Source organism: Nematolebias whitei, chromosome 14 (assembly GCF_014905685.2).
Source record: "Nematolebias whitei isolate Nwh7 chromosome 14, NemWhi1, whole genome shotgun sequence".
Taxonomy (NCBI): Eukaryota; Metazoa; Chordata; class Actinopteri; order Cyprinodontiformes; family Rivulidae; genus Nematolebias; species Nematolebias whitei.
The window spans coordinates 38,356,731-38,377,669 of NC_056511.1; the positions used below are offsets into that span (position 1 = coordinate 38,356,731).

Below are 20,939 nucleotides of genomic sequence, written 5' to 3' on the forward strand. Positions count from 1 at the left end.
CTGGCTTTGAGCTGATTCTCCTTTACTCATTGGGTTTGTGGTGACATTACCTAGCCATAACTTTTTTGCTGCATCACACTCAGTGGAGCTAACTACCATGGGCCACACATCTTTGATGTATTCTTCCGTGGTCTCCTGGGGTTGTTTTTCTCTCACTAAGGTTTTCAGCTTTTTGTATTCACGATAACTGTCAGTTTCTGGGCCTGGGGCTTGGTTTTGTCTAGCCTGTCTGGGTTCATGGGTTGATTCAGGCATTTGATACGGTGGGCTTGTCTCGGCTGGGCATGTATCATCTTCCTCATCGGCCGATATTTCATCTCGCAATTTCTTCTCTGTTTCTTGGGCATACTTGTAGGCTGTCTTTTTCATTCTTCTCAGCATCACATCATGTACTATCCCTAAATAAGCGGTCCTAAAGTTACTAGTTAGGGGTTTGTGGGCTGCCAATGTGGGGTATGAGGGCATCATCAGAATGTTGGCCCACTCTCCCAAAGTAGCTTTAACAGTCAGTTCTACTGTCTCTTCTGACCTGTCTGCCCATACTGGTGGAATGTCATAGTGATTTTGGCCAGCTTCAGGGATGTAAGTTCGACGCCCATCACTCGCCTGCACCGGGCCCCAACTCAAGTCCCTGGCTAACCTTTCTGATACTCTATGTACGTCCAGTATTTCTACTCCCTTCTTTTGTCCTTTTCTTTGTCCTATTCTTAATGGCCTAACTGGACCGTCGTATTGGCCTGCTATTGATCCTAGACTGGCACTACCTTCGTCATCGGTGTCTTCCTGACTCGGGTCTACGTCTGGTTCTTCCTGAGAGCTCTCGTTGTCATCCTCCTCACTTTCTATGTTTAAGGGTTGTATTCTTGTTACTGTCTCTCTCTTTGGCTGTCCCTCTCGTGAGTTTGCTCCGCTTCTGCGTCGTCTTGTGGTTGTATTTATCAGGTCATGTTCTGTAGATGAGGTCAGGGACATTTTTGACCCCTGAGGACTGATCCTTAACGGGTCTTCACTCTTCTTGGCTCCCTGTGATGATCCCGGTGTCGATGATTTTTCTGTGTGTTCTCTCCCTAACTTTAGGGGTTCTTTAATTGGTTTCTCTTCTCGTTTTGTCATTGCGGCCACGACTCTGGATTTTCGATCTTCATCTAGATGAGTGGGGGTCATTATGATCATTTCTTTTAAGTGGGCTCCCGCTGGCATGTCTTTGGCCAGATACATCATTGAATTGACCGCTATTCTCTCAGCTGTTTCCCACTGCAAATGATGGGACCGGAGCCCATCTATTCCTATCACTATGCGCCTGAAGTCGAACTCTATGGCTCGGAACACTCCTTTCTGTAGAGCTTCCAACATTTCCTTGAGATACCTGGTCTCATCGGTTGCTTCTTTATAGCTTCGAATTGGGATGTGTATTATCGCATAGTACGGAGCATCGGCTCCACTGGTCATTCTTGCTTCTGGCTCTTCGCTATGTGGTCCACTGGCGAGTTGTTTTATTTCAACTTGGTACTCCCTACCGGCTACTTTCTTTAAAGCTTTTCTGTATGTTGAGTTATGGATTTTGTACTTATGATTTGTAAACACCAGTAACGCATCTGCCTCTATAGACCATGGTGTCCCTATCACTTGGTATACTCGGGTACCATTTTGAAACTTCACACATTGAGTCTCTTTCGGGAGTGGTTCTAGAACCTGTTTGAGCCCTGCTGTTTGCCTAATTTTTTGTTTCTTTTGTGAATTTTCTTTTTCCCCTTCCTCTTGACTGTAATCTGACTCAAGTTCTGGTTTTAAGTGTTTTTCTTTTTTAGCCTTCTTTTTCCCATAAGTTTTTGGGGTTTCTCCTAAGGGGTTCTGTTTAGGATTCTCTTGTTTAATCGGCTGGTTTTTCAATGGTTCTGTCTGTCTCTGCTCTAGCATTCCTCGTAACCCCCTTTCTGCCCGCCCGGTTTCAGTGGTTTCGAGCCTCCCCATCCTGTCCACTATGCTTTGGGCGAGCAGGTCTAAGTTCTTGTCAACCTGTTTAAGATAGTCGTTACACCCTGTGCTGTCATTACTTTCTTCAGGTTCGTTTTCCTTTTTGATCATACCTGCTAGTAATCTCAGTTGCTCTGCTCTGGCTTCCTCATCTGTATCAGAATGGTATTTGGGAGTTTCTCTGTACGCACTCAGGTTTGGAGTGGAGCTCACGAACGTGGGGGGGTGATTAGAGGTTGAAGGGTAAGCTCCCTGCCATAGCCTTGTGCCTCCTGGGTATTCTCCTTCCCTTTTAATATTGAGGGGGGGTATATTCTTTAAAACTACATCCTCTGGTTCGCTTTGGTTTTCTTCATTTTCCGACGCTTCGGGGGTTTGTGCTATGGAGCTGTGCTCACTTTCAGGATCCATTTCTGATTTTTTCTCTTTCCTATACTCCCTCATCCTTGCCAATTCTTCTTCACACTCTTTATATTTTGCTGTTGCCCTGCATGTAGGGTTTGTGATATACCCATCTAATCCTGTCACTTTGGATATCATCTTTACTATGGGGTCATACTCGATTGAGGGGCTAATTACTGACACTATGGTCGTTTGTTTTTGTTTCTCTATCTGTTGCACCCACCATTGTAACCACGTTTTTACTTCTTTTTTTGATTTTGCTTCGCCTGGGTCTTTTATCACCACTGTTTGGACTCCCTTCCGGGCTGTCGTACAGCAAAACTTTCCTTTTTCTCTTATAAATTTTTCCAGTCCGTCCTCTAGAGCTTTTCCATCTAGCTGGGGATTACTTTCTCTTAGTATTTCCTTTACTGCTGGATTCCAGGTATGATACCCTTTTCCATATAGGATGACTTCCACCCTGGTCACTCTTATTGGTTTTCCTCCTGTACTTTGTACCATTATCTTTTGGCCATCTGTCTTTCCTTCTACTGGCTTCTGTTCTTCTTGGCTCTCCTGAGCCGGCTCGAGTTTGTCTGGCTCTACACTCGTAGATGCCTCTCCTGAGGCCATCTTTATGTCTTTTCTTGTCGGGTCAAGTTTGTCGGTCCTCAAAGTCTCCAGACTTTATCCTAACGTTTTGGACTAGGACAGACTAGCTGCTTACCTACGATTCTGGATTATGGTCAGTAACCCTCGTAAGCCTTCTACCCCTCCTCACTAGCCTCTAGTGATCCATTGGGGGTACTAACTGGGGGGGTCTCCCAGTTACTGACAGCTCCTTACTCTCTAGAGCTGCTCTACTGACGCCTATCAGTCCTCTGTAGCGCGTCCTCACTTCTGGGACCGTTCTAGTCCCATCTGGGGTGCCATGTCTGCTTTCCGATGAGCAAAAGGTAACCACTGGAATTAGCGATAAGCACCTTTGCTTGCAGCCTCTCCTCCAAGGGGTCCGGGAGTTTACTTCAGCGCCATGGTGTTACCAGCAGCTGTCTAAAATAACCTCATTAAGGCTGCGACGAGGTGATTCATCCAGAATATTAACGACCTTAAATCCGTGAGTCACACCCTGATCTCACTCTGTACCTCGATCCTTCAAGCAGCCGGGATGGATCTTCTGGTCCAGAGAAACTCGCGTTGTGGCCGCTCACCTCTCACTTTAGCGTTGCAATTGTTAACCGTTCTGGTAATCTTTAGGGCCCTGGAAACGGGCTCAAGGATGTTGTTTATCAGCTAGGAAACCTTTACAAAAACCTCCTATTATTGGTGTTGATAAATGAACCAAGCTTTACCATGTATTTAATTGATAAGAATGAAATAATAGTCCAAATTTATACATTTTGCTTTGCTTTTAATCAATAATTTGCGCAGGGGTACAGCAACAGGCACGATTTTATAATGATTAAATTTTCATGAGTACATAGGATACACTTTCTTCCCTAATATGGTGGTGACTACTATCTGTGAAACTCTAAACCTCAAGAGCCCTTGAAGGGTTTTACAGATACTACCTTCACATAGACCTTTCACAACTCAAGCCAAAATATATTTTCTCTCAACTCCCTCATGAACCAGAAACACCTTCGAGCAAATCTCACTAGTAGCCAATTTAGTACTCCCAAATTTATTCTGTATACTGTTCTTCCAATTTGATGAAACAATTTAATTAGACCAGAAGGACAGGGTAGTCCGCTTACCATGATTCTGAGGTGTCTCTCAGAGAATCTTTGTGTCAGTAAACGGCATATTTCCCACTCTCCAGGAGGGAGATGTGGGCCTTACCCTAGGACAGGAGCAATTTATGCCAAATTGGAGAATTCAGAGTTTTTTGGACGAGCCCGGGTCAAGCTTTTTAGAAGTAGGATCCTTCTTCAGTCTGTTGTTGCAAGTGGAGACCTATTCCAATCCCATTTTCAGTAGAAAAAGAAGTAGATCCCCAGCCTTGTCCCAAACCGATATAATCCAACTTCTTTCGGGCGTCTCTGATCCTCTAGCTGCTCTCTGCCGTAGTACCTTCTGTTCAGCTCTTCCACTCAGCCTTCGACTCTGCATTGACCAAGCTTTATTCTGGTCAGTCTGTATTTAAAGACTCATTCATCCCTCCTCCTCTTAAGGAGGGGTTATGGAAAATTACATCATCTCTTTTCCAGTAACTTCTGTGCTGTTTTGCACCTCAACCGGTTTAGACCAGATTTCTGGGACTTTCCAAAACTTGTTTTGCTCAAAGATGAGTCATCATGAGAGGAGTCGTGTTTAAACCTTGTGACTTCCTGTTTTCCTCTATGGCTTGAGGCATGTCCAGACTTGTTCCTCTGTTACATGAGGCCTTTTTACTTTTACCACTTCACACAATCATACAAAGGATTATACAATGTCTTAAAGATTAATATATATCAGTTGATTATGCGTTGATTATTTAGTAAAACAGTTTGGTTACACATTATTAAAACAGTAAAACTTTGGTTACACATTATTAAAATAGTAAAACTTTGGTTACACATCATCATTCTTAGCTGTTGCTGAGGAGAACTTCTGATCAGGCTTCATTTTTCTTTAAAGCTGGTGGCCTGTTCATGTGTCACCACTACAGACACCTGGTTTATTGACAGTCCTTAAATAGTTCAGCTGTTTCGTGCTGATTTCTGCCATGCAACACAAAGACGCATGTAAACAACTGTTTATTAAGATTTAAAAAAAAAAAAAAAAGTTTTTGAACATGTTTGCAGTCAATAGGAATACAAGATTAGTCTGCGCTTGACTCACGAACATTGCCGGCCTTTTTGATAGCCTCGGTCATCGCCTGTCAGGAGAGCCCTGCCTCACTAGGTTAAGAAGTACTTTCTTAGAAACCATTAAACAGGACTTGTTGGGTTGCTGATGTTGCTACCAACTCAACTTTTTTTGGGTGGGTGTTGGGGGGCCTCAAGGTTCAAGTCTTATTCAGTAAGAGGAAAATGTTTCACTTTTCTAACTTCAAGATTAGTGTTTATGTATTTTTTTATTTTGATCACACGGTACCATTTTTTTGTCAATAGATAACGGCGTTTTTATGTCCTCCTAAAATGACAACTGAAAACAATGTATTTCAAAGCTCTTGGAAGAAGGGGGTTTAAAATCACCTGCCCAAGCCTGAACCCTCCAAGACCCTGGGATTTTTTCAATTTATTTTTAATTTCATTCACATAATGCCATTTTTTTGCCAGTAGATGTCACCGTTTTCCATGCCTGCCTAAAACTTTTCCAATAATGACAAGAAAGTACAGTAGTCCCTCGTTTATCGCGGGGGATCCATTTTCTGAAGACCTGCGATAAGTGAAAAACTACAAAGTAGGAATAATAGTACAAGTAGTAGTTTATTTATTATTTTATTTTTTTATATGTATATGTATGTATGTATATATATATATATATATATATATGTGTTTTAAACCCTTACAATATTCTACACGCTCTAAAAGAGCACAGAACTTCATGATCTCAGCTCCCTGCCTCCTCTGCTCTTTGCCTCCTGCAAGCGCTCTTGGCCACGCCCACTTCTCCGCTCTGCACGGTGAACAGCTGAGCAGCTGCAGCAGGAATTTTACCTGCAGTATGGGCAGCACAAAGGTACAGGATAAAGCTTTTACTGCAGCTGTGGGCTGCACAAAGCTGCAGCAGGTGCTAAATAATTTAAAATAATTCATTTAAAATGAAAATTCCATGCCGATCGTGCGGCTCATCAATAAGTCAGCCACTTGTGTGTCATGTCCAATCTTATTTTGAAAAACCGTGATAGAGTGAGTCCACGATAAACGAACCGCAAAGTAGCGAGGGACTATTGTATTTCAAAGGGTTTTGTTTTTGTGGGGTTGAAATCGCCCGCCCAAATGCGAACCCTCGGAGACCCTGGGATTATTATTATTTTTTTTTTTTTTTTGTTTGTGTAGTACCATTTTTTGTCAGCAGATGTCACCATTCTTCATATCTGCCTAAAACCTTTCCAAAAAAAAAAAAAAATTGGACATACACGTACAACAGATTACCTTTTGAACTGAACCTGCTTCAAAATTGCTGCTGCAGCTAATCCACATTAACAAACATTAAAAAAGGCATATAGTTCGCATCTCTTATTTAAAGATTTGTTTTAATACGTATACAAAATCACTAGTAGCAGCAGTTTTTTACATTAGCTTTAACTTCACAATAAATCATTGTATCTTAGTTCTTGACTTTCTGAGGTCGAGTGTTTCACCTAAAGCTCTTGATGGGATTTTAATCTGCCCAGTTTCCTAATCTTGTATTTTACACAGTGTGACTTTGTCCTTGACAGCGTTAATACCAGCCTCTCTGTGAATTGGGACAACCATTGGGTCAGCTATTTACTGATAGCTTGTCTTCTGTACACAAAGAGCAGCAGACATGTTTACTCACCCAGGTGATTTCCGTAAATGTGAGCTGAAGGTAAAAGTTCTTAAAACAACCGAACAAAAGGTACATGGAGGTTTCCATAAACCTTTTTAATAATTGTTTTTGGTGATTGGAAACCGGATACACACGAGTGTAACAAAACCACAATAAAGATAGCACACAGGCTATTCTGGTTGTTGTGAAACAGCTGGTGTCACAGATGTTTACCTTGAAGTATAAAGAACACTCCTCCGACTGCTGCAATCCTCCCCTTCAGAACGTAGTTTTCTCCACCTATTTTAGAACACTGCATTCCTACAAGACAGGCCGCGAGGCCGAACATCCCAAACACGATGGAGGTGATCATCAGTGCCCGGGAGGCCTGAACGTACCCTGAGTGCACAAAATAAATGGTACAAAACATCATTTATTTGATTCTAATATGATCCCATGAAGAAACTGTTGGATAAATTAATTATCCTTTCATCATCTCATTACTCAAATAAGCCACACTGAGGGTACAAGAGCTTTTCAACCCAGTTTTACTGGCAAGGAGGCAGAAGTCTAAACAGGCTTCCACAGGTGTTGCATTGAGGCTCTGGTTGTGATGTCTGCCTGCGTACGGGCCGTATAAAGAAGTGCATTTTTATAATGCTTATCAGACAGATGAGGTCAAGACAACCTCTGCTTTCCAGCTTACAGCTTTAGAGTTCATCAGGTCTGCAGGCTCTGTGCTCCTGCAGACACACAATCAACTCTAACTCACACACATTACTTTAACACTAGTTACTAATAAACATCCATAACCTTTACCTAAATTCCCCTAACAGAAACTTTGTGATCAATGATAAATGCAGCAAAGATATGAACACACACAGCTACTGAGGCGTGTCTCAAGATGTATTTAAGCGCAATACAAGTTGTGGTTTTATTATGTTTATGAATTTTACCTAGAGTTTTAATAAAAACACCCAAAGAATTCCTTTAGTTTCAAACACAAGCTTCAGTTTTACATGCTGTGTGGAGTTGTAATGTTTAGCCTCATGATTCGCTGTTGAGCAAGTGCTGTCCAGCGAAGGTGTGAACCCCCTCGAGTCCCACAGATAGCGTTAAGGCTAATCAGTCACTTATTTTCCAACAAAAGCAGCTTCAAACGGTCGAAATATTAAACCACGAGCAGGTAAAACATGTTTAAAAAAAAATATTTAGTTCAGGTTTGCTGCGACAGAGAAAAGTTTGGTCTCAGAAGTCAGAACTGCTAAATATTCCTCTGTCTGTGACGAGATGAGCTCCTGGAGAATAAAACAAATTATCTCCGAGTTTATAACCGTTTAAATACTTGATGTCCTATCTTCGGTTGCTTATGTAACACCAAACTGAATACATGACCAACACAACACTTTCCTCTTGTGACTTTGGAACGCCATTGTAGTAAAAGTATAAAAATATGTTTTTTTTATTTGCTACACCAAAAGGTTGTAAACCAAAATCAACATACCGCGGTTTAATGAGCGCTGATTTCCGAGAAAGCTCTTTAAAAGTTTATTACAAATGTTTTTCTCCCACCTGATTTTATTACAGCTACATTTGTCATGCCCTCTCCCATCTTATCTCATATTTCTAGGACCATAGTTGTACAATTTTGGGGCGAGCATGCTCCAGTTACATACCAGAGTTTACAACTTTGTCTCAACTCCTGTGTTACTTTCACACCAGTTATGATAATTTGGTTTATGAGTAAAGTCTTGTTTCCCCTGTCCCAGACTCATAAATCCAGATTTCTTGAACGAGTGAATGGTATTTAAGCTTGTTAGGTACCGTCAATAAAAATAAAAATGTGAGTGAAAGTTGCTTTTTTCTTGATGGTGGACACATACCATTCAGTGTAAGCAGAGATGGAAAATCCCGGCAGTTGTGAATTCCAGTAGCATCAGTTGCGCAGGATATCCAGAGATTCTCGTAGACGGAAGACATGGTAATAACATTACCATCAAACGAAGACTCCCTCCAGTATCGATTTGGAATGGCCACACCAGCCATCAGCCAGCCCAAAAATCCCAAAAAGCAGGCAACAGCTTCCACTATCATGTTCATGGTGCCTCGCTTCTTCTGTCCGGTTGGATTGGAACTATCCACATAGTACAAGCGTCACCCGTCCAGGCTATCTCTACTTCCCCTAACACCAGGGTCTGTTGGACACGTGTACCAATTCCCAACAATCCCTGAGCCAAAGCATTACAAAAACCTACAAATCAATTATTAATTTCAAATAGTCCACTTGTGATTTCCACGGTATTCTCTCTTCAATTGAACCGTTTTAAAAGGACTCAAGGTGTACCCAACTTACAAGACAAAGTGTCCAAGTCTTTCAGACCTGCCAGTGTCTTATAGACCAAACTTGACAGCATCGGTCATTTGCTGTGAGCACTTTGTCAACAACAGTAAACAGTTATGAATCGGATTCAAGTCTAGTTCTGACACCGTGTGTCGAAGGGGATGATGGGAAATTCTGTAGCACGTAGTTAATGGTAATGCTGACCTTGAGTTGACCTGGTTAGGTGGCCAACGCAGAGGAGTGTTTGCTGTACCGGCATCATTATTAGAGAGCTTTGGTTTGGAAAAGCAGCAGAAACCCAGACGTGTTTCTTTTTATTTATTTTTGTAATATCTTGTACCAAGGCAAGCGGAGCAGCCAAACATTGTTTTTCTAAAATTTTTACCCGGTTCCAACAGATTTTAAGTTAAACACGAGAACTATGGCGTGTTCAGCTTCATTGTTTTATGTTTTTGATGATTTTATGAACGTCTCAAACCAAGATCTTGTTGAACACTTTTAAATGACATTAAAATATCTATAGGATTTTTTTGCCAACCAGAGTTTAAAACAGCGTGAGCTGACGCAATCATCTGCAACACTGAAGTCTAATGCAATTTTTGTGTTTTTATTAAGATTTTTTTTTTACATCTAAAAATGCATAATCAACTTTTTACATTATATAATCTAACACATGTTTATTTACATGCATATAACAGATAAACTGGCATCTTTTTTTTTGTTTTGGCAAAAGTCCTATTTTAAATAGCATTTTTTAGATGATGGTAAGGAAAATTACTTACATTAAAATATATATATATATTTGTTTTAGTTGAACAAATGACTTATCCTAGTTATTTGAGTGTTTAAAGCAAACAGCTATGAAACTCATTCAGTTTCCAAATTTCCTAAATAAGCATTTTTCTTAAAACTACGGTACATAGTTTATGCAGTCATCTGTTTCACCCTGCAGACAACTGATAAGCTACATTTCAAAGCTCACATCATGTCAAATCATTTCTTAGAAATAAGCCATTAGTTTCTGCTTTGACTTACCTGGGAGAGCAAAAAGTGACTGGAAGTCTCTGCAGTTGTAAGCCCCCGTGGAGTCACTTGCACAAGACATCCACAGGTTCTCGTAGACCGTGGAGGTTACAATTACACTCCCATCTTGGGTAGATTCTTTCCAGTAATGATCCTCTAGAGAGACATAAACCAACACCCAGCCTACAAAACCTGAAAAAAGTGCTACAACCTCAAGGGCGTCTTCCATCTTGGGAGTTAACTGTGTATTAAAATTTAAAAGTAACAACTTCTGCCCCTGTCAGGAGCTCGATTTGCTTCATCTGTGTCTGGAATACATTTTGGGAGTGTGAGCTCTGACTCTGGGCTTTTTTTCTCTCATCCGGTCAAACCTGAACATTTGAACATTGATTTGTTGGCTGTAGCTATATTTGGAGAACGCTACTCCCGCCCAAAATTAATGACATTTCACGTGCCTTCCGAAATTACAGTCATAAAGTATAGTTTTAACCCCCACACCTCTTTTTATCTGAAATACAGATAGTCTCTTTTAAAACAATTGCACTAAAAGTTTAAAAGACTTGGAATACGGTAGGGATTTTTTCTTCAGCATAAAAGGAATCAAGAATTCATGGGTTCAAAGTTCTTTATTTGTCATACACACCACATGTGGTGGAACAAAATTGTGTACTACACAGGATCCCAATTACATCCAACAAAAGTATTAAAATGTAAAAGAAAAACAGTAATAAGATCTAAAACATGAACTAAGAAAAACATTAACTAAAAATACACTCAGCACTAGTAGTATAAAAATAATACACCCAACAGCAGCACGAACATGAGTCTGTGTGAGCAGATGAACACATCAACATGAAACAGATCAGCAGCAACATGATGTGATTTTTCACAGTGATTATCTTGGTTAGATATTCATGAGTCTAACAGCTTCAAGGTAGAAGCTGTTCCTCAGTTTCGTGGTTCTACACTTAATGCTCCTTAACCTCCTTCCTGAGGGGAGCGGGGCTAAAAGTGTGTGTGCTGGGTGAGTGGGGTCTTTCAAGATGCAGCCTTCACCATTCTCTGCAAAGCTTTTCTTTCTGCAGCTGTGCAGCCTCCATGCCACACGTTGATGCTGGAGCACAGGATGCTTTCCACTGCACACCTGTAGAAGGAGGTGAGGACTGAGCCTGAGCTTCCTAGTCCAGCTCGTCTCAGCCACCTGAGGAAGTAAAGTCTCAGATGAGCTTCTTGATCAGGTTGGTGGTGTTGTTGATCCAGCTGAGGTTGTCATTCAGGTGCACACCCAAGTACTTGTAGCTGGAGACCACCTCTACCACAGATCCTCTTATGTTCAGGGGGTGGGGGGTCCTTCTGAAGTCCATGACCATCTCCTTCACCTTCTTCACATTTTTGTGGAAGTTGTTCTTCCTGCCCCAGCTCTCTAGATTTTCTACCTCTTGCCTGCAGCTGGACTCATCATTGTTTGTGATACATCCCACCACCGCTGTATCATCTGCAAACTTTACAATATGGCAGCCTGGATGGGTAGGTGCAGTCATATGTGAGCAGAGTGAACAGGAGAGGGCTCAGCACACATCCCTGAGAGGAGCCAGTGCTGAGGGGTATGTTTATGGAGGAAGATAAGTTGCGGATCCTCACTAACTGTGATCTGTTTGTTAAGAAGCCCAGGACCCAGTTGCAAATGGATGGGCTTAGTCCTAGTGTGAGTAGTTTGTCCATCAGGGTTTGGGGGATCATGGTATTGAAGAGAGATGTGACAAACGTAAGTGTCCTTCTGCTCCAGGTGGGTGAGAGCAGTGCAGACCACAGAGGAGATGGCATTGTCTATTGATTGATTCTCGTGGTATGGAACTGGTGAGGGTCCTCGTTGATGTTGATTGTTGTTTTTATGTGGGTCATGACCAGTTTTTTGAAGCATTTAGCGACTATCGGGGTGAGGACTACTACTAGATAGTCATTCAGACCAGTCACTGTAGAGCTCTTTGGGACTGGGATGATGGTTGCGGTCTTCATGCAGGTTGTAACTGCTGCCAGGGTAAATGAAGATGTTGAAGATGTTGAACAGCACCTCGCAGAGCTGATCGGTACAGTCTTTCAGCACCTCCCCAGGGATGTTGTCTAGGTCAGTTGCTTTGTGAGGATCAATCCTCCTGAAAGTACTCCTTACTTCTGCTGAGGTCACGCTGAGAAGCTCTTCATCCGGTGGTGAGGTGAGTCTGGTGCTGGGTGGTCTGTTCGGGTCTTCAAAGCGTGCATAGAACTTGTTGAGGGCATCAGGCAGTGTTGGGTCTCTAGGGCATTGTTCACTTCTGCCTTTATAATCTGTTATACACTTAATGCCCCTCCATATGCTCCGTGGGTCTTGTGAGGTGAATTGACCCTGGATCCTCTGTGCATATGTAGTCTTGGCTCTCTTAATACCAGCGACCAGTGCTTTCCTTGTCCTTTTCAGCTCCTGTGAGTTTCCAAACCTGAAGGCAGTGTTCCTGGCTTCCAGCAGGGTGCAAACCTCTGCATTCAGTCAAGACTTCCTGTTTGGGTAACTCTGAACATGTCTGATGCTGGTGACATCATCAGCAAATTTGCTAATCTACCCCAGGACTGAGGATGTGTATTCCTCCAGGTCTAGCGCCCCCTCATTTTCAGCAGCTTCTTTGAAGTCATATTTGTGTTTAAAGAAGCCAGGGGGAAATGGGTGTAGATTTGTAGCTCTGTCCTTAATAAAGCTGAGGAAAGTTTTCTGACATTTAAACGAAATATATAAATGGATGCGCCTCTTGAATGAACTCAGAGGATTTTATCTGTTTGCTTTAGCTGTGTCCTCTTTAGAAGAATTAATTGGTAGTTTGAAATTTAAGAGGCAATTTCAAAATCCTTGAACAAATACTTGTGGGGAAATACTAAATTAATGGCAGAGCAAACACTGAGAGCTGAGTGAAGCGTATTAGTGATTTATTGGAGGCAGAAAGTGTTGTTTTCTTTTCAACGCAGGTTAATCATTAACAAGGCTGCAAAGGAACAATAGATGAACTGAAATCCTCTCTTTACTGATGTTTTTAGCATATAGATTGAATAGAGATGCCTTTTTGTGTTAGAATATGATTGCTGGCACGGTGCAGTGCCGTAGAAGTTTGAAAAAGGCCAAACTCTTTTGAAACACCCTGATATTTAGTCTTCCACATTAAATGCCTATAATAAAACGGTCAAAACGACGTGTTCATGATGCAACACTGCTGAAATCTGAGTTCTCTTAAGATGACTTTTAAAAGTAAATGGGAATGTTTACCCTTTTGTTCAGCACTGACAAATCTCTGTTAAGGACACATTTTTAATGTCTTATTCATCGTCTCTATCTTATCTCAGGTGTATCCTCATCTGTCGGACAGTCTTCAGAGCACAGTTCAAAGTGCCGTCATATACAGTCCTTACAGTATCGACAAGACATTCAGGCCTCATAATCTCATGCTTGTTAATAATTAGTTTCTTCATTTACCCCTTTATTAGTCAGTTGGATTATTTATGTGCTTGTGTCCGCATTGACCTCTCGAGTTAAAGGGCAGGTCCGCATAAAACCAACTTTAAATATGTTTGACTTTCAGCCTCCAAGTTTCTCTCTGAGCAGAAGCCACAAAAGCTCCAGTAGCATTTGATCAAGATTACTGTGATTAAATTAAAGCTCATATTGTAAAAGTGAATTAGATGTACATTTGCAGTAAATTTGCTTATGTGGATTTTTTTATCGCTGTACTGTATAACCATAAAATGAGCAGTAGTCATTTATTTATCATTCATCTATTTATCTGATGAAAGGTTATTAAAGGGCGGATCGGCAAATACACAGGTGTGGCTGCTAATGTTAATCTGTAATTGCAACTGAGTAATAAATCCATTCCAGGTACATGTGAAATTAGTAACATGTGCTCAAACACTGATCTTTAATAAAATTGTCATTTTTCTTTGTTGGTCTTTTTGTGATGGTCACTGTGGTGTTGGTGGTCGACGTTCTGACCTTTCCTAAATAACACTGTAGGCATCCATCTTTCTGTAGCATGCCTTGAAGGAACGCACGTTGATCCCCACCTTGTATACCAAAGTTTTAATTGATGATCAAAAAAATCTGTCAGAGTATGTGATGGGTATGACTCTCAGCTACCACCATGCCAACTTTTAGTTCAATCTCCATGAACTTGACTGAGTTATGGCACAATGCTAGTGCCCTGAGAGAAAAGTCAAGGCGATTTTCTGTCAACGAAATGAGCAAACAATAAAACTGTTTGCCGCGTTGGTTGTTTAGGTTTTTCGTCCGAGCTTCGTTGTTTCCTCGCTCCCCGGTGGACGTGAATAATCTGGGCTCCACAGCAGTGTGACAGATCATAAAGTTTAAAGTACCTTAAAAACCTCCTGGGAAATGTTTTAATAACGATGTCAGCTTTTAAGAATAACAAGCGGTACACCGATGTACCTCTGTTGCAGAGGAATTTGAATAGTGAATGTTTGTAGTTTTGAAAATGAGTGTTTTTCTGGACTGTAATTCAATAGGGCATGTAAGTAAACCTTAATGTTTTTTGGTGCAAGATATTCTAGTGGGTAGGGGTTACACTGTGGAGAAGAACAGAGGCCATCCATCCATCCATCCATCCATCCATCCATCCATCCATCCATCCATTCTTTAATTCATTCATTCCTACTGTATTTTATGTACTTTATGTTCCAGTTTTCTCCTGTTTAGGATCAGATTTGGGCTGTAGTGCACAGTAGTAAAATACAGTGTACAACCTAGACAGGCTGTTTTATCTTGAAATAACTCCAAATTGAAAACATTAGGTTGTTTAAAAAATAAAACTATTTAATTTAATTTAATTTCCTCTGAGCTAAGCTTAGATTTATGCGTTGTATGTTTTATCAGTAAAGTGTGTTCAGCAAATCCATTCATCCACCCATTATCTTTACTCGCTTTTTCCATTTTGGGTCGCGGGAGTCGCCGGTGCCCATGTCCAGCCATCACTGTGTGAGAGGCGGGGTACACCCTGGACAGGTCTCCAGTCCATCACAGGTACACAGAGACAAACGACCCAAACAACTACTCACTCTCTCACTCACACCTAGGGACAATTTAGAGTTACCAATCAGCCTAACATGCATGTTTTTGGTCTGTGGGAGGAAACAGGAGTACATGGAGAAAACCCACACATGCACGTAGAGAACATGCAAACTCCACCCAGAAAGACACCCCGACTAGAATTTGGACCGAAGCAACCAGCTTGCTGAGAGGCGGCAGTTCTACCAACTCCGCCGCCGTGCTGTCCGTGTTCAGTAAATCTGTTCAAATACTGTTAACTTTGTTTGACTGTTAAGGATCAGTGTTTGACTATAGAGTTTCAATGAAGTCAGTGCTTCAGTCAATGGCTCATGGCTATTCTAACTTTCTGTTGCTCTCTTTGTCTCAGTCATAAAATACCAAATTTAAAAAGTTACATTGTTGCTGAACTGGTGAATGTTTAAAGCCTTTGTTTTAGTCCAAATGTTTGGTCTGAATTGTCAGACTGATGTTTGGTTACTTTGCTGACTGAAATATATAACCTCGTATACCCGGCCTGGATTTTGTAAATGAGTCCTCGAGGCTCAATGGGATTTACCTGTCTAAATAAAGGTTGATTGATTTTAATGATACTGTTTTCCAGGTTCATAATTCACAGAGGCCTTTTGGTAAATTTAGGGATTTTGGGATGTTTCTTTCCAAGTTTTGACACTTTTTTAGGGTTTATGTGAGTAGATTTCAGCAACTCCTCACCAGTAATATGCGTTGTGGTTATTGTAGCAAATGTTAGGTCAATGACAAGGTTGAAAAACTTGAATAACACAATTTTAGTCATTGACCCCATCATGGAGTGAAGAGGGAACTTGGAAATATTCTCCGTCCATTTGTCCATTCGTCTACCATGCACTAGTTAACGTGAAAAATAAGTGAAGTACCAACTTCCGTTTTGGTGTGTGGCTGGAATTAGGTGTAAAAAAGACCTAGATTAGTCTCTAAAGAATGATTTATTCAGATTAGCTTGGTTGTGATGTAGAGTGCTGTTTGAATATGTGTGAATATTACATGAAAGCACAGATTGGGTTGTTACACATTTTGAGCACCCTGGTTGGATAGAAAAGTGCCATATTAATACATTCCATTTACCATTTATATGTAGTTTGTTAGGCAAACTTCTGTGCAACCACAAGGACCCTAGTGAGGGTAAAGAGCAGGCCCATTGTTCCCCAGTTGGCACATTGTTCCTTCAGAATCTGAGGTTGGACCATCAACCAGACTTTCTTCTCCAGAATAGACTTTACCGGGGAAGCTCTTTTTTATTTCACTATTTGTTTTGACATTACTGTACCTTTGTTGATTTAAATCCATTAAAAAAAGTTTCTTATGGATATTTTCCTAATTATCACTAAACTGACATGGTGCAACAGTTTAATAATTTACAATAGACAGAACTGTGAAAACTGAGACAGTTTACATAAACAGGTGTATTTGAATCTAGCTATCATTTAACTAATTTTAATGTTCTTGTGCATCGACTTGGAAAATGCCATCCAATACATTCTATTGCTTTCCATGATGAGGAAGTAACACATACTAGTTTCAGGAAGCAAACTGTAAAAACTTTATTTTATTTGTCTTCCAAGAACATATACTCATCTCACCATTTTCAAAAATCTACAAGAGTAAAAGCACTTAAAAAAATTATTTAAATATAATATAGTCTACATCATACGTTTATGTTCATGTCCAAGCAACAATTAAAAAAAGAAAACTGTATGACGGCTAATGGGAGGATATGTGTCCTCTCTGCCTTGTTCATATTCACTGACAGATGATTAGCTTGTATATTTAAAGTCCAGCACCCACAGATAAAGTCCCAAGTGCACTTAAGAGGTAAGCACTGTCATAGAATGTGATGGTTATTTATTGTTTTCTCATTTGAGCCATGCAAGAGTTAAAAAAAAATACCTTAAACAAACAAAGCTGTCAGGGGAACATCCAAGCACACAGCCGATTATCACCAAAGGCTGATGGCAGTATATTCACAGGCAGGAGTGTGTATTCACAGACAATAGTGTGTAATCACAGGCAGTAGTGTGTAATCACAGGCAGTAGTGTGCAATCAGACAGGAGTTTTGTTCACAGGCAGGAGTGTGTAATCACAGGCAGTAGCTGGTCTTTTAGAGTTTCGGCTCTCATCTGTGATAAACGGGCCCATTGTGACTGAGTTTAGCTCTACTCCCAGATAAACGATCATCTGGCAGCTCCCTTTTAACAGGAAGAAACCTCCAGCAGAACCAGGCTCAGGACAAGCGGCCATCTGCTTTGACCAGCTGGGTTTGAGAGGACAGGAAGGAGAGACAAATGAACACAGAATGGTAGGTCCAGATGTAGATGCAGGTGTACCTGAAAGACAAAAACCACATTTTAAGGATATAAAAAAGAATACAAATACAAAACAGGTTGAGCAGAGTAAGTAGACAGTAGCAGAGTGAAGAAATGTGATCAGTTTGTCTTCCAGCAGTCATATGCCCCTTTTCCATTAGCAATGGCACAGCATGGCTCTACTCAACTCAGCACGGTTCCAAGGCGTTTCCATTAGTAACGGTACATAGAACCGGTCACTTTTTTCAGAACCCTTGGCTCTATGGTTCCAACCGGGCAGAGCAGGTACCAAAACGTGACATCAGAACACTGTCGGTCACTGATTGGACAGGGGATGGAGTCACTGGCTGTTTGAGAAACTTCACAACATTTCAATCTGCCATTTGCAATTACCACTGTTTGAACTCGATGAGTGGCTGGACCTATTTTAAAGATTTTAAAGCTGGTGAGGTGCGTGACGTCAATTTGAATCCCGCTCACTAGAACCGGTACTGAAAGTATAATGGAAACATAAGTGTACCGTACCGAGCTGAGTAGAACCGTTCTGTTCCGGTACTGCAGGTACTAATGGAAAAGGGGCATAAGCCTACAGCAGCATAACTAAGGGGTAGCTCAGGAAACACAAGCCAACCCTAACTATATGATTTATCTAAAAGGAAAGTCTTAAGGAGCAGCACGGTGGCGCAACTGGTAGAGCTGCTGCCTCTCAGCGAGCAGGTCCTTGGTTCAAACCCCGGTCCAGGGGCCTTTCTGGGTGGAGTTTGCATGTTCTCTCTGTGCATGCGTGGGTTTTCTCCGGGTACTCCGGTTTCCTCCCACAGAACAAAAACATGCATGTTAGGCTGATTGGTAACTCTAAATTGCCTCTAGGTGTGAATGAGAGAGTGAATAGTTGTTTGTCTTGTTTGTCTCTATGTGGCACTGTGATGGACTTGCGACCCGTCCAGGGTGTACCCCGCCCCTCGCGCAGTGATTGCTGGACATGGGCACCGGCGACCCCCGTGACCCAAAATGGAATAAGCGGGTAAAGATAATGGATGGATAGATGGATGAATGGAAAGTCTTAAGTCCAGTCTTAAAACTGAACAGTGTCAGATTCTATGAGTATAGGCTTAGCCCTTTAAGGACCTCGCTAGTGGGTTTTATCCCGTCACGCAAAGCGTAACACTGAAAACTTTAGTCCACGCCCACCTGTCGTGTGGGCGCCACCCGGTCCGTATAAATTACGTTGAGAGCGGGTAATCGGCTCCCAAATAGCTTTTTCTTCAGCCATTTAAGAGCCAGTGAGGCCCAGAGCTTAAAGAGCTACGTCTATACTCATATAATCTGGGGTTACAGTACGTAAACAACGTTCTATTTCGTATAGGCTTCGCCCTTTAAGGCCCTCACTAGTGGGTTAAAAGGCGAAGTAGGATGTAGTCTATGCCTCACTGGATCCATTCAGACACCATATGAAGCACCCACTTGCACCAAAAAACCATTTCATCACCCAGCCCTCCATGTGCATAATTATGCGCACCCTGCACAGATGCATGCTGCGTAATTTACGTGTTCCGTGTACATGGGCGCCCCGGAGAGAAAAGTTTTCGACGGGGAAAAGGGGGAGAGGCTGAAAACATTGAACAGAGCAGAACAACAGCTCTTCAATATGAACAGGTTAATAATAAATTAACTGATTAGTAATCACATGAACTGATTGGTAACAGTAGTCATGAACTGATTAGTAACATTAGAACAAGACCAACAGTCACAAACTAATTGGGCTGAATGCCAGATTTCAGTCCATCAGCTGCTGCAGAAAGGACAGCACGCCACCTAGTGGACATGAGATGGCCTCTACACCTTTCTCTGTACACCAGCGTTGAAAAGCTGTCCACTTTGATGTGTACAGCGCTGTGGTGGAGGCAGCACGTGAATCCTGGATTGTACGCACTACTTCTTGAGAGAGACCCATCTTCTCTAAACGGATCCGCTCAGTGGCCAGACCCAAAAGTGCTGACCTATTTCTGGGTGACTCCTGATCGCTCCTCCCACCTGGAGGAGAGCATCGTCCCTCCACGGCAGTTTCCACAGACGACCCGATAACAGACGTCGCAGGATTGGAAACCATGGGGCGCTCATGCGCTCGGGGGCTATCAGAATGGCTGACAGTTCTTCCTTCAGAACTCGGTTCAGAAACCGTGATATTAGAGGGACTGGGGGAAATGTGTAAAGGAGCATTTTGGGCCATGGACTGTGGGCAAACGCATCCACTCCTAACGGTGGATCGCCCCGTGGGCTCAGTGAGAACCATAGTTGACACTGGACGTTCTCCCATGTGGCAAATAGGTCCACTTCTGCTCGGCCAAATTTCTCCCAAATCCGAGAAATCAGCTCGGAATGGAGACTCCAGTCCCCGTGGTGCAGACCGCCCCTGGACGTTATGTCCGCTCCTCTGTTCAGGACGCCGGGGATGTACACTGCTCTGATGGAGAGCAGGTTTTTGTGTGCCCAACACAGCAGGGAGCACTCTCGTTGCCACTCCGCGTAAGGCTCTTGGAGCAGGCACACGTTTTTGTGTTGCATCATGTCTTTTACGGATGTCAGCTAAGTCAAGGCCTCCACTGCCATCATGTGCTGCGGAGACGTACTCCGAGCGACCCAAGGGCAGGCCTTGCCAAAAGGGCTCAGGAAGCACCTTTGTGCCACGCTCAGGCTGCGGGCTCGCATCAGGGTTGATGTGAGCTAACGCGCACTAAAGGGGGGCGTGCGCGCCTTCAGCAATGTGACGTCGTTTGGGTGGAGGCTGTAGCTGCCGTGAGGAAATGCGTTTGTCCCCGCTGTGGTCAGACAAAGCAAAACACAACCTGGGCTGAGAGCAAGGTTTTCTTCTGGGCTTAGTCTGCTGAAAACATTCATTTTTAGCTGCTGTGTCAAGCGAGCATTTTATGTGTTTTCTCGAGCTGTGGTGACTTTTAAAACCCTGTTTTGAGGTCACGGCTCATTTTGTGTGGAGGATGTGTGAAGAGATGCCGCTGTGAGATCATTCAAACTGACAGTCAGGCTGGAATCAGACACTTTATTCTCTGAATGATGTTTCTGTTTTATTTTAAAACTCATGTCATCATTGCACACACACATCCTCCGTAAGGAGTCATTTCTTAAATCTTCTCCCCCATGAGCCCTGCAGCTGGTTGTTCCAAGGCGGCGCCTGTTGGCGGTCTCTGGGGAAACGCTGAGCCGTTGGTTGATGGGATGAGAAGGGCTGTTCTTTGGTGGGAGGGGCCAGCAGCGGAGCGGGGCAGGAGGACGCTGCTGCAGCTGTGGAGCATCTCTGCTTCTGCCTCTAGCCACGAAGATCCCTCCAGCGGGCGGGGT

The 20,939-nt window shown here is 42.4% G+C and overlaps 1 protein-coding gene across 1 annotated transcript in view; it reads right to left on the bottom strand.

Moving 5' to 3' along the window:
* Positions 1-8,895, bottom strand: part of LOC119420293 (claudin-15) — a 23,677-nt gene extending 14,782 nt beyond the window's left edge. The window contains exons 1-2 of the mRNA XM_037687682.1: positions 8,679-8,895; positions 7,030-7,194 (exon numbers count right to left, since the gene is read on the bottom strand). Coding sequence (XP_037543610.1) covers positions 7,030-7,194; positions 8,679-8,895 — 382 coding nt within the window. The remainder of the gene's footprint in view (positions 1-7,029; positions 7,195-8,678) is intronic.
* Positions 8,896-20,939: the final 12,044 nt, after the last annotated feature.